General features: G+C 42.6%; 1 protein-coding gene across 6 annotated transcripts in view; it reads left to right on the top strand.

Annotated features, from left to right (window-relative positions):
* The first annotated feature begins 524 nt into the window (after positions 1-524).
* The window catches only part of tp53bp2a (tumor protein p53 binding protein, 2a), a 36,764-nt gene continuing 15,973 nt past the window's right edge, over positions 525-21,315 (top strand). For 4 of the 6 annotated variants that reach the window (XM_084561894.1, XM_084561895.1, XM_084561897.1 and 1 more), the window contains exons 1-4: positions 525-990; positions 1,297-1,455; positions 12,237-12,384; positions 13,397-13,510. In XM_084561894.1, the coding sequence (XP_084418020.1) occupies positions 1,429-1,455; positions 12,237-12,384; positions 13,397-13,510 (289 nt within the window). In that variant the 5' untranslated portion in view covers positions 525-990; positions 1,297-1,428. The remainder of the gene's footprint in view (positions 991-1,296; positions 1,456-12,236; positions 12,385-13,396; positions 13,511-21,315) is intronic. The other 2 variants (XM_084561899.1, XM_084561898.1) reach the window with 2 other exon arrangements.

Below are 21,315 nucleotides of genomic sequence, written 5' to 3' on the forward strand. Positions count from 1 at the left end.
ACGCGTAGGGAGGTACCGGTTTCAACGTGCACAGAACGTGCTGCTGCTGCTGGCAGGGTTGAACCTGCGACTCGCCGTCGAGTGGGAATTCTGGGAGTTGTAGTCGAATAGTAGTTTTCTTGAAAGATAGTCTTTGTGTTAAAAACTACGTCACAGTTTAAAAGTGACTCCACTGTGAATTCAATTAACATCATATTAAAAGGTAAACGATACAACTGAATGCCACCGTACTGTTTTGTGAAGCACAAAAGGGACCGCCGAGAAATATTTACCTATCTTTACACAGAAAGAAGACTCTTGATTGTGTCCACCAACACTTACAATGAAAATACTATACAAATATCTAAACTTGAGTATAGTTACTCTTGCGAAATGCGAACATATCCTTTAAGATGTCATAGAAATGTTGCAGGCATTGCATGTACTTTAGTAATTGTAGAAGCTCCTCACAAAAACCCCACTTGAAACGTGAAGGAAGTCAGTTATTTATTTGAAAAGTCATAAATGAATTGTGGACCCTGTCAATCAGTTGCTGTACATGAGAAAACTGCCATGACCTCTTACTACTACATTACTACATGATCCATCTAGATGGATAGATAGATAGATAGATGGATAGATAGATAGATAGATAGATAGATAGATAGATAGATAGATAGATACTTTATTTACCCAGAGGAAAATTCGGTATACTACTTTTACTTCGGTATGCTGCTAAACTTTGTTATCAAGTTGAATTCTGTTGCTTTAGAGACTCTAGGTAAACTAATTAGCTTTTAAGTAACTCCAAGGGGTGCTGTTTCATATTTACACAGGACAGGTCCGGCCGGTGGGCGGGGGCTCTGTGCTTTGTGCTCCAGAAGGAGGCGGAGCTTGAATTCCAGAGTGGAATGAGTTTCCTCCCGCTACGTCACTCTGGGATAGGCAGCGAGCTAACGAGCAACGCTGTCAGTCAACGGGGTTTCGAGCTGATTACCTTCGCTTCCTCCGGTAAGTAAACCCTGGCAAAGAACCTAAAATAATATCCGAACTGATTAGAATTTGTTTTATTAATCTCTTACTCACCTAACGCCGTAGTTTTTGTGGTGCCTCGCGCTCACAAGTAGCCGTTATAAAGTTCTAAAAGCGATGCTCACACAACTACAACGGAAACTTTTGTCGTGAAGGCCTTGTTATTTGTAGCAACAGGTCCACGACACAGCTTCTTTATTAACATTAGTCTGGTGTGTTTTTTGATATGTTTTAGTCGAGTTTATAAAAATAAGGTGTGTTTTTTTTTTTTTTTTTGTTATGCAGGACGGGAGCCCGAAGCAGGAGAAAGTAGCCTTGCCTGTCGTGGGGTTTAGGCTCTGGGATTAAAGTGATCGCCAGTTCCACCGCTTTCGTCGAAACAGCCAGCGGGGATTCATGCTGTGTTGCGTTAGCTAAATGCGGTACGAAGCTAAAATGATGCCGGTGAGTTTGTTTTACCTACACGGGTACAAGTTTTAACGTTGTCTAGTAGCGTAATATGGTCTGTTGTCGACATTTCGTCGCCGCACAAACCCCGCAATGCCACCATTGTGAATTAGGAGGGCATTTAAATTGACGTGGCAACTTGACGCGGTTACCATTACCATGTCAACACAGGCTGCAGTTGTGAAGTTTAATAGTTAAGTGTGATCGGTGCTTGTGCTTATACTGTAATCTGTTCGCTTCATGGGACATTGAGCACGTTGTTTTACATATAAACAAGGAGTTACGTGTGTCATAATGCCTTGTTATATGGAAATATCCAGTGGGGACCTATACACATTCTCATTAACTTAACGGGATTTATTTGTTCCTTCTACTCAGTTGTGCACTTTGTTAGTTTATACGCATCCATACTGCTCAGTATACACAACAAGCAGGAGGCACCTGCCAAATCTTGCTGGCAGTGGGCTGAACCTCAGCTCTGGATTCCTGCCATGTCATCACCATCATCTTCATCATCATCAGAGGTCTATTGCTTTTGCTGCAGTGCAATGCTCTATCTCTCAGCACTTCTTTGATGAGTGTAGTAGAGAGTACAGTGGGCAGCGGTGTGTGCCTGCATGTGCAGAGAAATAACCTTCCCAACAAATGGAAGTAGTGACTAATGCAGTTTTACTCTGCTGTTTTGACTTTGACTGGTGAAGGAATGACATTCAAAGAATTCATGGCCGGATAGGAGATTAGTTAACAGGCTTCATTTCTAAATCTAAATCTTAACTTCATGAAGGTTATGGTATTCAGTGTTTGTTTAAATTAACAAAGAGCAAGTTGTTTTTTTTATTTTGAAAGCTGCTGTTTGTAGTACTATTGTATTGTGTTGCACCCACACATGTTTCTGTTATTTTGACAACCTCCCTCTGGACAGTGGTCATGGCCAAATAACATAAACTTATGTGTGTTTAATTCAGTACAAAATCAATCATACAGTTGAGTCAGCACATTTTTCTCAGTTTCAACATAAACTGAACATCACAGCTGTCACAAAATCAACTGTCAGCTGTCACAGGATTGTTACACTGGAATGTTTTATTTTTCACTTGTCAAATGAGTGTATACTTACTAGATTACTAAATTTATACGGCTTGTTTTGAAGATGGCTTCACAATTATATAGAGCAGAGAAAAGCATCATATTTTAAAAGCTGAACAGCATTTTGGCTTAATAACGTGGCCGAAAAGACTAATCTGCTGTCAAAATAGTTTTCAGTTTATTTTCTGCTGCTCCCCCTAATTGCATAATAAACTGCGTCTTACTGTGTCTTTCAGCAGCAATATTCAGTTTAAATAGGATACTAAATATTCCCTTTGTGTCTTCAGCAAAGGATTATATGAGCCCACACGCTGTACGACACAAAGTTACAATTTGTTTTACATTCATAGCCTATAGAAAGTTCAGTAAAATGCTCTGTACACGTAAGCTCAGGTTCACCCAATACTGCCCATCTGCTGTCTTCAGACCTGTGCTTCTAGTGAAAGAGCTTAATCAGTTAATTAATCATCTTAGCAGTTCAGACGGAGTCGCGTTTGGACGACTTCTGTCTGGTGCGTGACCACAGTCTAGCTCCTGCCACCTCGTCATTTGTTATCATCAAGCTCGGTTCTTGTACAGAATCTTTACCGGCCACCTGAGTAATCGCCCCCCTTTTGCTCTATTTCTGTCACCTCAGAATATATATATCTGTGAATGTGTTTGAATGAGATACAGCTCCTGGTGTTTGCCTGATAAACACAAAGTGGCCTCTGTATGGCCATGTCTGATGAGAGGTATTGTCTTATAAATTACACCAATAGCCCGTGACCCTGCTTGTCCAGGGCAGGGGCTGGGGCTGGGGGGGGGGGGGGGGGGGGGTAGTCAGAATGTAGTGTCATAATTGCTGGCTGGGATTGTAAATAGGGGGTCACTGTTTTCTGAACACAATGAGCTGCAGGGACTCTTTAGCAGCGTGTCGTGGAGAGCACATTGTGTGTGCTTGTGCTGTGGCAGCCGCCTGATAAGGGATGCTCACCCTCCACTGAACCATAGCATTGTATATCTCATTTACTCCTGATTTACTATTATTTCTACTAAAACCAGCCTTTTGTTCTGTAGACACTTATTAATGACACATTAAAGAATGAATCCTCGCCGGGTTCATTAGGCCATATATCTAATCTAATTGTATTTTATTTTTTTGTCAAGATAAACTGTGTTCAATGGGGCTATTGTGGCAACACAGAAACAGCCGAAACCGATCTAGAGAAAACGTGCCTGGGGAAAGGTTTCAGTATGATTTTGGTTTTCAAATGTTACAGCCACACATTCCACATCACTTCCTCATGCCTCTCCCATGATACATGCGGCTTGCTTGCGGTGTAGATTTGCAGGAAGATATATCTTTCTTATGTGGCCTGTTGCTTGGTTTTGCATTCTATGACCGCACACACATTTGTACAAGGTCTTGGGTCACGCCACAACAAATCTTACTGTTGCAGGACTTTGTGGTGGCGTTATGACGGTGGGAAGCTTGATTTTTTGCTGTGTGTGTCAACAGAAACTCGAGTCGTCTTTCTCAGGGGCCACCACAGGTTTTGTGTTTACTCTGTGGGAGAGTTGTGGTGGTTACATAAGTACCCAGTCACAGAAGTGATGGACAAGGACATTCAAGTGCCATGGTTTGACTTTTATCTCAAGAAGAGGAGCTATCAGGATGGGTGTATCAGCAGCAGTATAAAAAAAATATAGTAGGCTTGTAATTACACTTTGGTTCCGAGAATTTGAGTTGGACACAGGACATTTTTCATCGCAGAGGAAGAAATACTTTCTGAAGTAAAATGGAAAATCCTGTAAATAGTTGAAAGCTTAACTTAGCCCTTTGTTTACAATCAGTAATCTTATCAAGTGGCTGAATTTTAATACCAGAGTGCCATTGTTTCAGTCTGGTCTCTGATAAGAATTACACTACAGCCATCTGAGCTGCCATACACTTACAACTCTGGAATAGTGAGTGGTTTGCCTTAGTGAGACTTAAAGTGATGCGATTCCAGAAAGACCCGCTTTCACACAGTGAAGACATTGTGTCAGCATTGTTTAAGGTTGAGCTACTAGCCTACTGTCCACAAGGGGCACAGAGGTCATGTGGGACTTAGGTTAAGTAAGGAATCAAAAGTTCCTTTTGTGCAATCATGGCTGCAGCTCCGCCCTATTTCAAGAGCCGCAATGATAAGGAAAATTTGTCTGACAATAAGACAGCAATGGCTTTTTAAAAACAGGACATTTGCATGTCAATACAGACAATCCTGTGTGGGGCATATGTATCCTCACTTATCAGTTTATTAGGTACACTAGTGAAAACCAGTGCTTTCTAATATAACAGTCCTGTATTAAATCTTAAACTTTATGAAGGTTATGGTATTGGCATTTGTTTAAAACAACAGAGGACTGTTTATTCAACTGTCTTTTCATTTTGGAGGCTGTGGTTTGTCATTGAACTGTAGTGTGTTGTAAAGAATCCCGTGTCTATTATTTTGACAGTTCTATTTTAGGCTACACAACAGAAATACTGGTCTGTTTAATTCAAAACCATTTAACAACACTGCAAACTACATCCTCTATTATCTTATCACCTTTCTTATGTTGTTTCAATGTAAACTGAACCTTATAGCAGCCATGCAGTATGTAGGTAATGGCATTACCTGCTGGGACCATCAGGCTTCTCTGGAACAGAGGGAGTGCATTAGTAGGTGAAATCTTCTTACGTAACTATAACCATAAACTTTAAAGCTCTGACAAGATATTAAATGTGTTACTTGTTAATATTTTACCCACCTGAGGAGTTGGTTGAATGAGTGTGTGAGGCGATAGGTTGTTCATTTGTGTAATACAACGGAGCTTACAAGCTGAATGAGCGTTGGTGTTTGAACAGTATTTCATGTCATTAATCTTTTACAACTACAAAGATGATATGTTTCAGTTTTGTCAAATAAAATATGCACCAAATATATTTAATTAGAAAGAAGCAAAGATTCTTGTACAGAAGATGCGGTATTTGAATGGCTGTTCGTTTTATTGACATTTAAGCATTCATAGTCCATATTTATGTGCTACTGGTAAAGTGTTCCACAGTTTCAGGGGAATTTTGTGGAACAAGTTTTATACCCCAGTCCTGCCGTGGAAAGGGCTTTTGTACTCTGCCTCCTACAGTCATTCAGTCCCCTGCTTATCCGAGGTCTCTTTTGCATATGACAGATTAAACAACACAAAGACATCATTCAGTGCACATTTTTTTTTAGGAAGCCAATTAGTGTGCCACATTTTGAAGCGCTACCTCTTGCTTATTAGTTTCCCACATGTAAAAAAGGGGTTATAAGAGAATTTTGCATACATTCCCACACTGCTACTGTTCCTTTGCTTATGCAGCTCTTTTAGTAATTTAAGGCTGCGTATATTTTGTGTAAAGGCAGAAAGTAGAACTGCCAAGCTCCTGTCTCAGAACAGCTTCATCCGGCAGTAAAATGGACTTGGAAAAAAGGATACATCCTCTGCCTTCTGGTTAATTTTGACTCTCATTTCCTTTATCTCACAGATAAGCACAAAATAGGAACTGTCTCATTACGTAGACCAGGAATGGAAAAGTATCGCAAGAGAGCAGATTATGAAGTGATAGGCTAAGTACTGCAGTGCAGACAGAGAGAAGAGGGTGTCCTTATTGAGGAGTCACAGACTGCTGCAGCTTCAATGTGTTGTAAAAGCTGCTGGGTTTTTTTTTTCTGAATGCTGCAGCTGAATGAAGCTACTGTGAGTTTCCATTCCCCGTGCGTTTTGCTGTTTGTTACCCCTGACCCTTTTCTCCCTCACCCCTCATCCCCCTAATGCAGCACAGAAAAATAGGAAAAGAGTGAAAGAGAGACGATGAGAAATATTGTATATAGCCAACAGGGAGTTTCTGCTGCCTTGTCTTTTTGAAAGACTGCTGTGCTGGATCTGTGTCAACTCTTGAAGCCGTTACGGAGACCCAAGGAGCACAAACAGGAAGACGCTGCTGCAGTGTCTTACAAACCTGTTGTAATTAGATTCAGAGGTGACTCTGTCAACAAGACCTAGTTGACTCATTCGCTTACCACAGCAATATCTTTAATTGAAAGTGTGTGTGTGTGTGTGTGTGGACAGAAGGCCCAGGTAAAGACCCCTCAGGCATGGTTGAAGATACAGACCCTGTTATCTGCTGCTGCTGTCACCTTGCCACACACTGTCCACTTTCCCCAGCTGTTCCTTTCCCCCCTAGGCATTAAAAGACATGTCGTGCACAAGTGGTAGTCAATTTCAGTGTATTATATCAAGCCTGTGTGACGTTCTACCTTATTTGTTGTGACTACATTCATTCTCCTCCAAGGACCTTGTGCTGGTTTATCTTTGGATAATAGGTTTCCCAAAATTTGTGTAATTTTAACAAAATTACTTTCAAAATATCTGTAATTAATTTTTATGGTATTTGCTGTTTTATCAGCAGTAAGTTGTAGTCCTTTCTCACCGGGACTGTGTGACAATTTCTTTTGTCATGTCTATTTTCTACTACTTACTACAGAGAAAAGTTACCTTTTCTCCATACAGTTGACCTTGAAGTAAGAAATGCCATGGTCGAGCTTTTATATTGGCTGATCCACATCCCCAGCAGCTAATCCTTCTCAGCCTTTGAGACAAACTAATTTTAAGCGGCAAAACTATCAAGCTGGTTTGGACTTGAGTGAGTGTGTGAGTGTGTACTTCATATTAAACGTTTGATTATCAACCTAGGAGATAGAGAGCCGAAGTCCCGCGCCCTCTACTTCCGGGTTATGGGACCTATCTTTCGAAAAAATATGAACGGCAGTCTATGGCGAACGACAAATTATTTTCTGGTCCCGATCGACTTGTGCCTTGGATTATACATATGTTGTTTTTCAGAATAAAAAATGATTTTACATGTCAAGAATGTCACAGTTTGTCGCAAGATAGTTAAGTAAAACGCTATGGAAAATACGTAATTAAACGAACTACAAGTCCCGCATGCTGGCGCGTACAGAACCGACGAAAACTCCCTTCGTGTAACTACAGCTCTCGACATGACCCGATTTATAATGATTTTCACCTCGTTTGATGCTTCTGCCTTCGTCCTGGAAGAAGACGGTAAAGCTCAACAAGGAGACAGCCATAGTTCTCTAGTGACGTACATTGTTCGAGACGAGAGATGTAGTTCACTGAGCGATCTCATACAAAACCTAATGTTGTTCAGTTTATTTGCGTCAAATAATTTATCTCTTGACGTGAAAAAATATATTTTAAATTCACACACATCATATGTGAAATTCATGCCACAATTCGAACGGGACCAAAAAATAATTATGATCTCTCCATAGACTGCCGTTCATATTTTTTCGAAAGATAGGTCCCATGACCTGGAAGTAGGGGGGCGGGACTTCGGCTCTCTATTGTTTAGTTATTTAGATTCCTTCATTTTGACGGAGGGATTTGTATATATTTGAGCATATTTAGATCCTTAAAAAAAACTTCAAACCATATATATGAAGCCAAAATAGATACACAGGCAAATGTAAGATCTTAAAAAGATGGAAACCATTTGGATCAAAACGAACTACTTGTTGACTTGCCGTTACATGTCAGAGCGACGTGTGATTGTCACAGAGGACGTCGGCAAAGATATTTCATTCGACCCAAACTAAGATAAAGAATTATCTCAGTTGTTGCTGTAGGTGTTTTTACTTTTACTGATATGAATTGTCTTTGACAACATGGTCTTTCATTTGGTAATTATTCTGATAGTGTAGAGTAATTCCATTATAGCAAATCCCTTGTCATTCGTCTATTATTGGAAATGGGGAAACTGCAGTGGTATACAGATTTGATCACTCTTAACTCAATATGTGGCCAATTGCATTTGGACAATGATCTTGAGAGAGCAGTGCACTAGGGGAGACGGTGGTAATTCAAGGTGGGACACAAGGATTTATATGCTTTTAGGACTTTTTTGAAGGAGCCTTATCAAATGATCCTTCTTCTAATTTGATTTTCCTTCAGCCTGTCCGAACACATTTGCATCAAAACAACAAATGCCTTCGAACAGCTCTGTACGCCGGTCTGTTGCTGGATGCTACGTGCATTGTACGTAATCTGAGCGATCAGCGGGAGTGCCACACACACACACACACACCAACACAGCATTCCTTTCTGTAATTGACTACGGGTACAGTGCTGATATTTAAACTCAAGTCAGAGTCCTCTGTGTAAACGACTAGAGAAGCTTCAAGAGCCTGTTCAAGTCTGCAATCAATGTCATCTCCCTTATTGCCCCTCTGGCTTTTAATGGGAGAAGTGATCCAAATTACACTGCAATGGGCAAAATCAGCATCTCAAGACTTTATAGCTGACATCTTCAGTATACAGTATTACAGAGAATAGCTTGGCACCTCCACCTCCCCGCAGCATATTTAACGTCATACGGGATAGAATCACCAGTTTCCATACAATAACCCAGATCAGCACTGTTACTGTATGTCTCTTTGTTTTGTCAAGTCTCTCAGGCCTTTTCAACAGGCCGGGTCAAGCACTGCCAGCTGCAGTCACTCTCCTACTCTTAGATGTGTTCTTATTACGGTGTGCTTTGTCTGAGGGTTTGATGTTGCTGCCTTTCATCTCTCACAGAAACACAGTTGTGTTTGCATTATAGTGTCTCGGACAGACGGTCTTAATGTTTGTATAACTGACCCCAAGACTGTCGTAACCTTTTTGTATTTGAACACCTTCAACCAGACACTGAAGATGTAAATCTGATAATAAAAGCAAGGATCTCTGTACTGTTTTACTCTTCTCTAGCTGCACCGCATGCTACTGCATTTAAGCTTACTATTGTCATACTGAGCCAGTAGACTGTTAAAAGGCTATATTTTTATATAGCGGATTAACTTAATCCCTGAGATATGGCCCCAGTGACCTGGCCTTATAGCTGCTCTGCTGTGAGAATATTTTCAGTGCAGACTACAGTATTAGTTACCACATTTCTTTGGATTGGCCAAATGTCAGTTTGCATTTCTGACCTCTGACAACCAGCCCCCAAACCCTGGGAGTCGGATATGGTTGATGCTATGATGGAATTAGAAATCTATCAGTATAACAATGAGCCACAGCAGGAGAGGCAGCTTGTCCCCTTCTCCTTCCCCAGGGCGATCTCTTCGCCCAGTCTCAGGTAGGAAAGAAGTGCAATTCAGCAGCTGCTCCTCTCATCCACTTTATATCTGAAAGGCAGGAGAAGCGTAGCACATTACTTTTGTCATATACAGTGTGAATTGGTACTACTCAGCTCCCTGACTGTTTAAGGCTACCTAAAGCCAATACTTTCTAGTGACCTGTTAAACTACTTTTTTTTTTTTTACAATGGACCTATTAGTCTGTTATTGAGCTGTTTAATTTTACCTGCTGTTGAATCCATGAATATTTAACAAACTCGCAATTTGTCTTGCTGAGTCAAAACAGCGTGTACACTTCATCCAGCTAGCAGAGGCTCTGCAGCATTGTTGTGCGTCACGGAGTAAACAACATATAATAGTTTTAAATGCATTCCCTAATCTTGTTTTCTATTTTTTTTTAAGTTTCTTAAGCAATATGAGAATGAAACTTGTCCTTGTTAAATCGATAATGTGTATATAGCACATGTGTGCAATAACATAAGCCACAAGCAGTGACCATATGCGCTAGGTGGATGAAGGTCAGCAGCAAACTGCTAACTCATCTAGATGGATGCTCGGACTGGGTAGTGGTGGCCTTGGATCATTAACTTTAGTGCTGAAGAGAATTGGCTTTTAGTGTAGGCATTGCCACCCCCAAGACTATATCCCCCTCCCATCAATGATTCTGTCTTTTCTTTCCGTCCTCTCTTTGACTCTCCAAATATTAACGGGGTCATTTGAATGTCCTACATTTCTGGGCAGATGTGATGATGTCAGCTACTGTGTGCTGATCTCTGAATGGCTTTTCTGGCTCTGCCAAAGGCAGACTACATGAAGGCAATGCCAGTTAAGGTTTTTTTTTTAATTACCGGTGATGGCGGTGTCATTTGTTATGGTAAGTGGTTTTAGTCAAGTTGCCAACTACAAGACAAACTAAAACTATTGGCACGAAGAAGAGAAAGGTCTTGATTTCAGCTTTGTTCTACATGGTGGTCTTCCTCCACAGAGCTGTTAGGTTAGGAAACAGGGGCAATGTCTGTTTACAGCTTTCGATGCTGTAGATTACTGGCAAGGATGACTCACCCCTGATTCGCTCTGTTGATGGGATGTTTAATTTGCATCCCAATGGAACAGACCTGTTGAGTAAGGTCTTCTGAGTCAGACCACTATCCCTCGCTTCCACCCTCGCTTCGTCACCGTGAAAAAACAAACCGTCCCCGGTTGTGTATAAGAAGATATTCAAAGGGAACATGTCACCTGCCCAATCACACAGAAAGCTTCATTTGAAGAAGAAAAGGGGGGGATAAAGCCACTTATCTTAAGGCTGCTGCACTTTTGCTCAGTGCTCCCCACAGTGAAAAAGCAACTGAGATACTTTTGTTTCTACACCATGGCTGCAGCTGCTCAACCCCCTCAAGCTCTTTGTGCTTGTGACCCTAATGACCTGATGTTCCCACCGTGGACCCTGTAGCCACAGCCATTCACGGTAGCTCAGAATAGAAAAACCAGACAGCCTGACCCGGAGGTTCAGGGCATGTATATCAATACTATTCTGATAATTATACAGTACTCGGGTTATTCTAGGTCTTGGACTCCTGCTTTTCAGTTTTTCCAGCGTTGAAGTCGCCATGAAGGCATTACGCTGTGCCAAAACCTGGCGTTGTAACAAACTCAGTAAGTTCAAATGATGCCATTCCCTAGGACGTTGGTTTTATTACGGCCTTATCTAAGTTCTTACTCATGTTCTGTCGTCAGATTACAGATGATGAGCATGTTGCGACACTGCTCCTAGCCGCATATCTTTTTATGATTACACATAAAAACAGTTATTTTCACATTTAGGGTTTATTACGTTTTTAATTTGACTGTCAAGACTTTGTCAGTTTAATGTCTCGTGCGTGTTGGGAGACAGGTAAAACAAATAATATACTGTATAAATATTGATTTAGTAGGTAGGCAATCATGTGATGGGAATGTCTACATTTGCGTTCCTGTCTGACAGACAGCTCAGTTTTCAGTGTTGTTTTTTCCCTGATAAGCTGAAGGCGTTCACATTCCATCTCTATCAGGGGCAGCTTCTTTGAGATTGCACATTTCTTTTCAGGCTGTTGTAAGGCCAGTCTCTAATATCTGTCAGTCGCACACCGACATACAAATCCAGGAGTCCTCAGTGGTCTGCTCCTTCGGGAGTGGTGGCAGGGGTATTTAGTGAGTGTGTGTTTGGACAGAGGGATATCTCACAGTGGTGACAGCAGTAGTTAGCAGATATATGGTGTTGGATGAAATGGGATTCTTGGAGCTGACCTGATTTGTCTGTTGACACAGAGGAATGAGGCCTGGGAAACAGATCCTGCTATCAGTGAAGCACACATATACACAAACACACTGAACCGTAGGGAAATGAGACGCCAATTACGGAGAATTATGATGTTCACGCTGCAACTCCACCAGGATAATCTACCTTGTGTTCTTGTTTAACTTTAATCTATCTAATCTAGTCGGCTATCTTCTCCTGTGGTCCCGCAGATGTTCCTGACTGTGTACCTCAGTAACAATGACCAGCATTTTACTGAGGTTCCCGTTACCCCAGAGACGCTGTGCCGAGATGTGGTGGAGTTGTGCAAGGAGCCGGGGGAAACGGATTGCCACCTGTCTGAGATGTGGCGTGGATCTGGTGAGTGACATTGCCAGGTGTACCAGGTGTTATCTCTATCCATGTACATACCTTTCAGAACATGCAATCTTCAGTCACATGCTGTATTGACAAAATATCCCGAGGGACGGGAGTCAGTGTGTGGCTTCCTCCTTTTATTTAGGAAGGAATTGTTTTTCTGAAGTAGACCATACGTGGAGATTAGCTGTGTGGTCATCTGCTTGGTGATTCCGGTTTGAAGGGCTTATCTCTTTTCAGTCTGCAATGCAAATTAAGTAGAGCCCATAATCCCTGTAACATCTTTCAGGTGCGAGGTTGGGGAGGTTGGGGAAGTGGGGATTGCGATTTCGTGCCTGCTGTATTTTTTCGAGTCGAGAAGCATTCAAAATCAGAACTCAAGGAGTCAGGATTCATAGCTGTTTCCATGGTGATGCTGCCATAAGAGTGATGGAAGTGCCAATTATTGTGTTTGAGTACTTCCACAAGTAGTCTGAGAAAAGATTGCTAAATACTGAAAAGATTGTCTCATTTGGCAGCTGTACACTGCAGGCCACTTTTGACTCTCCTTGAATACTAAATAGCGACATCTTATGACAAATTTAGATATAGAGTCTGTTATAATCATTATATTGTTGTACATACAGATGTATTTTGCAATTCTGCCATTAATGTGAAGAGAGCAATTTTATTTACTTCAACATGACGTTAATGTGTCAGTCAATTTGTGTAATGTAATTAAATGGAGTTATGTCTGTTGAAGAGAAAATGTCTGAAGAATAATTGTGTTCTTCTACTCGGTGCCAGCCAGACGTCTTAGTTGCTTTGCCTGAAGTTGCTGTTGAGAAAGACGAACCGCATTAATCACCGTTCACTGTAGGTTAGACAGGATTCACAAAGAAAACAGCACATGCACACCTGACCGACATTGGTGCGGTCACACCCTGTATATTAAAAATGTTTCGATATTCAGTTTATGGGTGTGTTTTAACAACATCCCTGAGCGTGGATCTCTTACTTTGTCCTCCGTCTGCAGAGCGAGCTGTAGGTGAGGGGGAGAGGATGCTGGATGTGCTCCAACGATGGGGACAGCACAGGGCCGAAGTGCGCTTCTTTCTGCGTCACAACCGAGCCCCTAGCAGAGAATCGGGTAAGTGTCGGTGTGCAATACACAGCCCAATCGAACATTAGTACAACAGATAACACAATAGAGCAAGGGTTTCTATGGTCACTTGACTCACATGATTGGGCGATGGTTGTCCTCAGAGAAAAGACATTTGACACCAACATAGCAAACTCCAGAGATTCCTGCAGCCTTTAAATATGTACACACTAACACCATTAAAGACATTTTACATTAACAGCCTGTTTAAAGCTGATATTGAACCAAACCACCTCTCATGTTTTATCTACCGACGTTTGGAACTGGCAAGACTATCTTTATCCAGGAAAGGGTTTTATATTAGCGCAGGCCTTATTTAGCTTTACTGTTGGAGGCCGGGCTGAATGTAAGGTGTCCCAGTCACGACGTCATAAGCCTGTTACTTTTCTGTTTTCTTAGGAACACAGAAAAGTCTAGTATTTTGGTCGTGTGCTATCCTCTCAGCCCCCAGTTGTGTAACTAAGCCCTTTTACCCCTCTCAGCTTGAGTCTGGCCCGGGGATTAGATGGCTGTTTTCCTTTCCTGTCATCTTAGCGTGCTGTTGTTTTCCTGCACTGTTAGCTTAGCTCTGCTCACACTTTTCAACACTGTCCTGTATTACCTTATTCTATTACAGTATTTTTGTTAAAGGCAGGTGCATTCGGTTTTCTGTGTCTGTGGTGTTCATATTAGTAAAGAGAATAATGATTTCACTCAGTCCTACCCACCATAGTAAGCAGTCATTTTCAGCTTTGCTTGATGGTGTGCAGGCATTTTCTTTTTAATCAGGTCAGAGGATAAAATTCATTCTAGCTAAGTAACCTCTCACTTAATGTCAGCTATTAAGCTTAGCATGGTTTTATGTTCATACTCGCACTTATCCAGTATATATTTAACATGTATGCTGTATGTCAGAGGGTACCTAACACCATTATGAAAGCTAAAGGGCATGATCTTGGGCCAGTGCTTTAAGTATAGGTTTCTGGATTGCCAGACGCCGTCCCCCAAGTAAATGATGCAAGGTTGGACATAAGTTCATGTACACAGAGCACGCTCACAGTTGTGGACCCACCCACAGACGATTATGTATTACGTTAAATCCTGAGATTATTCCAAGTCACAAAGAGCACTGATCCCATTTGTTTCCCATAGGAGTAAAGATCATTCAGCACTAGCCACTCTGTGTTTTTCTAGCTTTCTACTGTTGTACACTCTCCCCTGCAGAAAGTCCAGAGATACCTGTGCACCTAAGCGTGTACGTTTATTTGTCAGATACACTGACAGGGAAAAAAAGCAAAGGGGAGATACAGTCATCTGTCACAGCTGTCTGTGAAGGTCAATAATTTGCTGTTTCTTTGTTTGGTCTAAAATGGGCTGTAGGAGCCATGAAGGTGTTTATTATTATTAGTATCATATATCATTGATTATTATGAGATGTTAAGTAATATGATTTAACAGTTTATTTGGGTTACTTGGGTTTTTATATTTTGTTACTTTTTTGTTGTTTATTTTCATATCACAGTAATTGGGGGCGGTAACATTTAGTTAATTTAAGACAGGTGCACGGGCGGAAGTAGAGAGAGAGAGAGAGGGTGAGTTACTGGGAGGCCGTATTTCTCGTTGACCGCTGTTTAAGTTTGTTTTCCCTGAGTTTGCTTTGAGTGCTCTGGATCCTTTTTCTTTTCTTCACTTTGAGCACGTTATGATTAAGTTGTACAATCCCACTTCTTCAATAAACCCGTCAAACGCATTCTTGGATCTCAGCGGATACTTTGTTTGTACAGCGCGTCAGACGATCAGCTAACACCCATACCTTAGCCTCTCAGCGACTGCTTTGCTTTTGGATACTAGTCGCTACATTTTGTCAACGAGAAACGGCATTGGGAAAGCAACTGCGGACATTTCAAGGATCAAATGGGAGAAAGGATCTTCGGAGATAAAGGAAGGAAGACTGCACTGACTTTCATTATGCCATAGCCTCGGACGACGCACTCAAAAGCCAGGTAGGCTTGCTGGTGTTTATGCGCATTAAGCTGTACTCAGATTGGAAGGAATGCGGCACGCATAAGCTGTTGTTTGTCCATTGGGGACATTATTGGATTGAACACCGTTTGAGTTGGTCATCGATCGCTGGCATTGATTGTGTGGATTCGGTGCTGTAATATCTCCATGCTACGTTGAATCTCCGCTTTGTCTCTTCGAAATTGCCGCTGCTCTACTAATGTGCGTGACGTTTATGGATCTGTGGATGTGTTTGGATGCACTGTAGCCTACCTCCATGCTCCGTTAAATCTCCGCTTTGTCTCTTTGAAATTGCCGCTGCTCTGCTATGTGCGTAACGCTCTTTGTACTTGTTGAAGTTTCTGGATGCACATGTATTGAGAAGTAACTGGAAAAAAGAAAGAAAATGAGTCAAAAGAGTGTTGTTTCAAATTCTGAAATGGAAAGTGGGAAAAGGCAATCTAAGCCCACAGCAAAGGCTTTGGCAAACAAAATCGAAGAGCTTCAAAATGAAAGAAGAAAGAGTGTGAATAAAATGAAAGGGTTCATACCACAAATTAAAACATTCATGAAAAATAAGGAAAATGTTTCACAAGTACAATCTCTTCTGGAGAGTTTAATTGATCAGAGTGGAAATGCCACCAAGTCACATGACATGCTGATTCCTTTACTCCCTGAGGAGCAACAGAAGATCCATAATGAATGGTTTTCTAGCATTAGGACCTATAGCAACACATTTCAAAGGTGTGTTGAGCAGTGGTTGATTGAGCCAGATGAATTGTTTCAAACTGATTCTGGTGAAATGAATGAACAGGTGCTTCCTCCAATATCCGATGAAACTCAACAACAGGCTGCCTCCATCATTGATGCAGAGGATCTGCAAGACAATGTAAAACCAAATGACAGTGTTTCAAATGTGGGAAGCAGGGTGTCCAAATCACGAAACTCTGCCACAGGAAGAGAGTCTGTTGCTTCCAGTATTTCTTCTGCACGTCTCAAAGCAGAGGCTGACTTGGCAGCTTTAAGGACAAGACAAAAAATATTAAAAGATATACATGAACTGGAAGAGGAGGAGGAACGGCTGCGTAAAAGGAAGGAGCAACTTAAATTGGATGAGGAAATTGCAGCAAACATGGCAAAACTGGATGTGCTCAAGTCTCGAAGCATCTTGAGTGAGAGAACCTCTGTATCAAAGCGCTCAGATGGAATGAACTCCTATCTGGCAAAAGGACAAAAATTGACCCTCAGTGCTAAAGCAAAGTCATTTGTACCACAAAGGTCACAACATGGAAACAACCATGCTTACCTGGATGCAGGAACAAGACCTAAGGAAAGAAATTCATCTCAGTTAATTCATTCACATAGATCCAACTTGTATGCAGTGAATCACAGTACTCTAGAAGGGATGCAAATGCAAGATGGAAATGCCTTAAATATTGGTCCAAATGAAGATCAAAGCAATATGTTTGGCATTATGAGCAAACAAAATGAGATAACATCACTGTTGGTGCAACAGCAGTGCCTTTCATCTTTGCCTAAGAGGGAGATACCAATCTTTGACGGTGATCCACTAAAATATCATGCGTTTGTGAAGGCCTTCGAGAACGGTGTGGAGAAGAACACTGCAAATCACAGTGACAGACTGTATTTCCTGGAGCAGCACACAAGGGGCCACCCTAAGGAATTGATCAGAAGTTGCCAGCATATGGAGTCTGAGAGAGGATATGCTAAAGCAAAAGTGTTGTTAAAGGAGCAGTTTGGAAATGAGCAGAGGATTTCATACGCATACATGGAAAAAGCTCTTTCATGGCCGTCAATCAAGAATGAAGATGCAAAAGCTCTTCGTGATTATAGCCTTTTTCTCAGAAGTTGCTGTAATGTTATGGAAGAGGTGCAATATATGCATGAACTGGATATACCTGCTAACATGCTAACCATCATAAAAAAGTTGCCCTACAAATTCCGAGACAAGTGGCGTTCCGCAGCCTGTGAACTACAGGATAGGCGCAGCCAGAGGGCTACATTCATTGACCTCACAACTTTCATAGAGAAGCAAGTACGGGTTCTAACTGACCCAGTGTTTGGAAACATACAGGACGCTCCATCATTGATGACTAATAGAGGAGCGAACAAGCCTAATCCACAAACTCGTTCTGGAATTAAGGGAACCAGCTTTGCCACCACTGTAGCTCCTGTGATCCACAAAACTCAGCCTGGAACTAAAGGAAAGGAGCATATGGAGTCTGCAAGGAGGACATGCATCTGTTGTGGAGAAGGACATGCTTTGGATTTGTGTCCACAGTTGGGGAAGAAGGCACAGAAAGAGAAGATAAGCTTCTTAAGAGAGAAGGGAGTCTGTTTTGGCTGTTTATGCATTGGACACATGAGCAAAGTTTGCAGAAAACGGATTTCCTGTGCAAAATGTGGTCTGAAACATCCAACTGTTCTTCACATTCCACAAAAAGAAAAGGACAAGGATCCGGACCAAGCTGAGAGGAAATCAGAGGTGTCCGTCAACAGCGCCCTGATGTCAAGTGGGCTTACAGGGGCTGGTGATCGCGACTGCAAACTTCCAATAGTTCCAGTGCAAGTTAAGTCCAAGAAGGGCAATACGATTGTCACCACCTATGCTTTCTTGGACCCAGGGAGTACGGCTGTGTTCTGTACAGAGGCTCTAAGGGAAAAACTTAATATTCCAGGAAAGAAGGTCCATATTCTCCTACGGACGATGGGCCAAGAGAAAGTGGTGAGCAGCCATGTGGTGCCAGGACTGGAAGTGGCTGGCTTGACTGGGGAGCATTTCTGTGAGCTGCCCAAGGCTTACACGCAAACACATATGCCTGTTCACAAGAGAAACATTCCAAAACAGGGTGATATTCAGAAATGGCCTTATTTGAAGCATGTTCACTTGCCTGAGATTGATGCAGGGATTGAGCTGTTAATTGGGACAAATGTCTCTAAAGCCTTGGAACCCTTGCAAGTGATTCGCAGTGTAGCAGATGGACCCTATGCAATCAGAACAATGCTGGGCTGGACGGTGAATGGGCCGCTGAGTGAAGACAGTGGCGGTGAGCAGCCAGAGTTAACCGTGAACAGAGTTTCAGTTGTAACTTTGGACGAACTTTGGCAGCAGCAGTTTAAGACAGACTTCCCTGAATGCAGTGTGGAGGAACAGCCTGGCATGTCAAGAGAGGAACAAAAGTTCATGGAGCTGGTTACAAGTTCAGCAAAACAGGTCAATGGTCATTATCAGATCAACCTGCCATTGAGGGATAAGGACGTTAGAATGCCAAATAATAGGAAAATCATTGAGCAGCGTGCCTTACATCTGAAGAAGAGGCTTCAGAAGGATTCCTCATTTCATGCTGACTATAAGGCCTTCATGGAAGATCTTGTTGTCAAAGGCTATGCTGAAAGGGTACCTGAAGAGGATTTGGAACGTAATGATGGCAGGGTTTGGTACATCCCGCATCAAGGCGTTTACCATCCTACGAAGAGGAAAATCAGGGTTGTTTTTGACTGTGGAGCAAGTTTCCAAGGAACATCACTTAATGCTCAACTCTTACAGGGCCCAGACCTCACAAGTTCACTGATTGGTGTGATGAGCAGGTTCAGGAAGGAACCAGTGGTCATCATGGCGGACGTGGAGGCGATGTTTCACCAGGTGAAGGTACCACCAGAGGATGCTGACTTCTTGAGATTCCTTTGGTGGCCTGCTGGAGACTTAAGTCAAGATCATGTGGACTTCAGGATGCTGGTGCATCTCTTTGGGGCAACATCCTCTCCCAGTTGTGCCAATTTTGCCCTCAGGAAATGCGCAGAGGACAATAAAGAACAATTCAGCGAGGAAGCAATGGATAAAGTCTTGCATAGCTTTTACGTGGATGACTGCCTGGTATCTGTGGCTTCAGAGGAGAAAGCTGTGTCTCTTTATCATGAGCTCATTGCAATCTGTGCTAAAGGTGGGTTTCGACTCACGAAGTGGATAAGCAACAGGCGTGATGTCTTAAATGCAATACCTGAAGAGCACAGAGCCAAAGACATGAAAATGTTGAATATGGACCAAGATTTGCCACCCATGGAGAGAGTGCTTGGTGTGGAGTGGTGCATTCAGTCTGATACTTTTAAGTTCAAGATTGTTGTTAAGGATAGACCACTCACTAGGAGAGGAATTCTCTCTATGGTTAGCTCCATCTATGACCCTCTTGGGATTGTGAGTCCTGTTGTCTTGTCTGCCAAGAAGATCTTAAGGGATCTGTGCAGGAGAGCGCTTGGCTGGGACGATGTCATACCCCAGACCGTGGCTCAGGAGTGGACAAGTTGGCTGGATGAACTCTGTCATTTGGAGAAATGTAACATCATGAGGAGTCTGAAACCGTCAGACTTTGGGGAAGTGACTACAGCGCAATTACATCATTTCTGTGATGCAAGCGAGGATGGCTATGGAGCAGTGACTTACCTGTTGTCACGAAATGCACAATCACAGGTGCACAGTGCTTTTGTCATGGGAAAGGCAAGGGTGGCACCATTGAAACCTGCTACCATCCCCAGAATGGAGCTCATCGCTGCCACCATGGCCAGTCGCATCGACATCTTGTGGAGAAAAGAGCTGCACATGCAACTTCAAGACTCTGTGTTTTGGACTGACAGCACTTCGGTGCTCAAATACATCAGGAATGAGACATCCAGGTTCAGAGTCTTTGTTGCCAACAGAGTCACAGAAATTCGCAAGGTTTCACAACCCTCTCAGTGGAGGTATGTTGGAACAGCAAGTAATCCAGCCGATGTCGCCTCCAGGGGTGTGAAAGGTGATGCATTTCTCAAGCATGCAACGTGGGTGTCAGGGCCTCGTTTTCTCCTTCAACCAGAGGATGAGTGGCCTGTCAACCCCGAGGATATTCATCGACTAACAGAAGATGACCCTGAGGTCAAGAAGGAAACCACAGTGAATGCTGTAGAGGCCAGTGAGGAGGCTGATGCAGTATCTCGCATGATCCACCACTTCAGCTCTTGGATTCGTCTGAGAAAGTCTGTAGCCTGGATCTTGAGATTCAAAACTTGGCTCTCATCTCTCTGTCAGAAGAGGAGACAGTTGAATATGACTCTTGCACAATCAGGATTGGATGAAGAACAACAGCGACGTTCATTGGAGAGGGATATGGAAACATTCAAGAGAAAGAGACTTTCAAGTTGCCTGTCTTTGGAGGAGTTGGAGAAATCGGAGTTGGAGATCATCAAGTTCAGCCAAAGGAGAAGGTTTCCAGAAGAATTCGCCATGCTGGAAAAAGGCATAAGTGTCAAGGCTCACAGTCACATCCACACACTCTGCCCACTATTGGAAGATGGGGTTCTGAGGGTTGGTGGCCGGCTCAGCAGGTCATCTATGCCAGCGGAAGCTAAGCATCCCATGATACTGGCAAAAGATTTGCATATCTCGACCCTTTTGCTGAGACACGTCCATCAAGAAGTGGGACATAGTGGGCGAAACCACATGTTGTCCAAGCTGCGTGAGAAATACTGGATCTTAGGAGCTAGTACAGCCATAAGGAGTGTTCTGTCAAAGTGTGTGAGCTGTCGACGTTTGAATGCTCAGCCAGTGTCTCAGCTAATGGCAGACTTACCATCTGAAAGGGTGACTCCAGATGAACCTCCATTTACTCGGGTAGGAGTAGACTACTTTGGACCTTTCGAGGTGAGGAGCAGAAGAAGTGTCGTGAAGAGGTATGGAGTAATTTTTACCTGCATGGCCATAAGAGCAATCCACATTGAAGTGGCACCTTCTCTCGACACCGATGCCTTCATAAATGCTCTCA

This window comes from Chelon labrosus (genome assembly GCF_963514085.1).
Source record: "Chelon labrosus genome assembly, chromosome: 15".
In the NCBI taxonomy this organism is placed as follows: domain Eukaryota; kingdom Metazoa; phylum Chordata; class Actinopteri; order Mugiliformes; family Mugilidae; genus Chelon; species Chelon labrosus.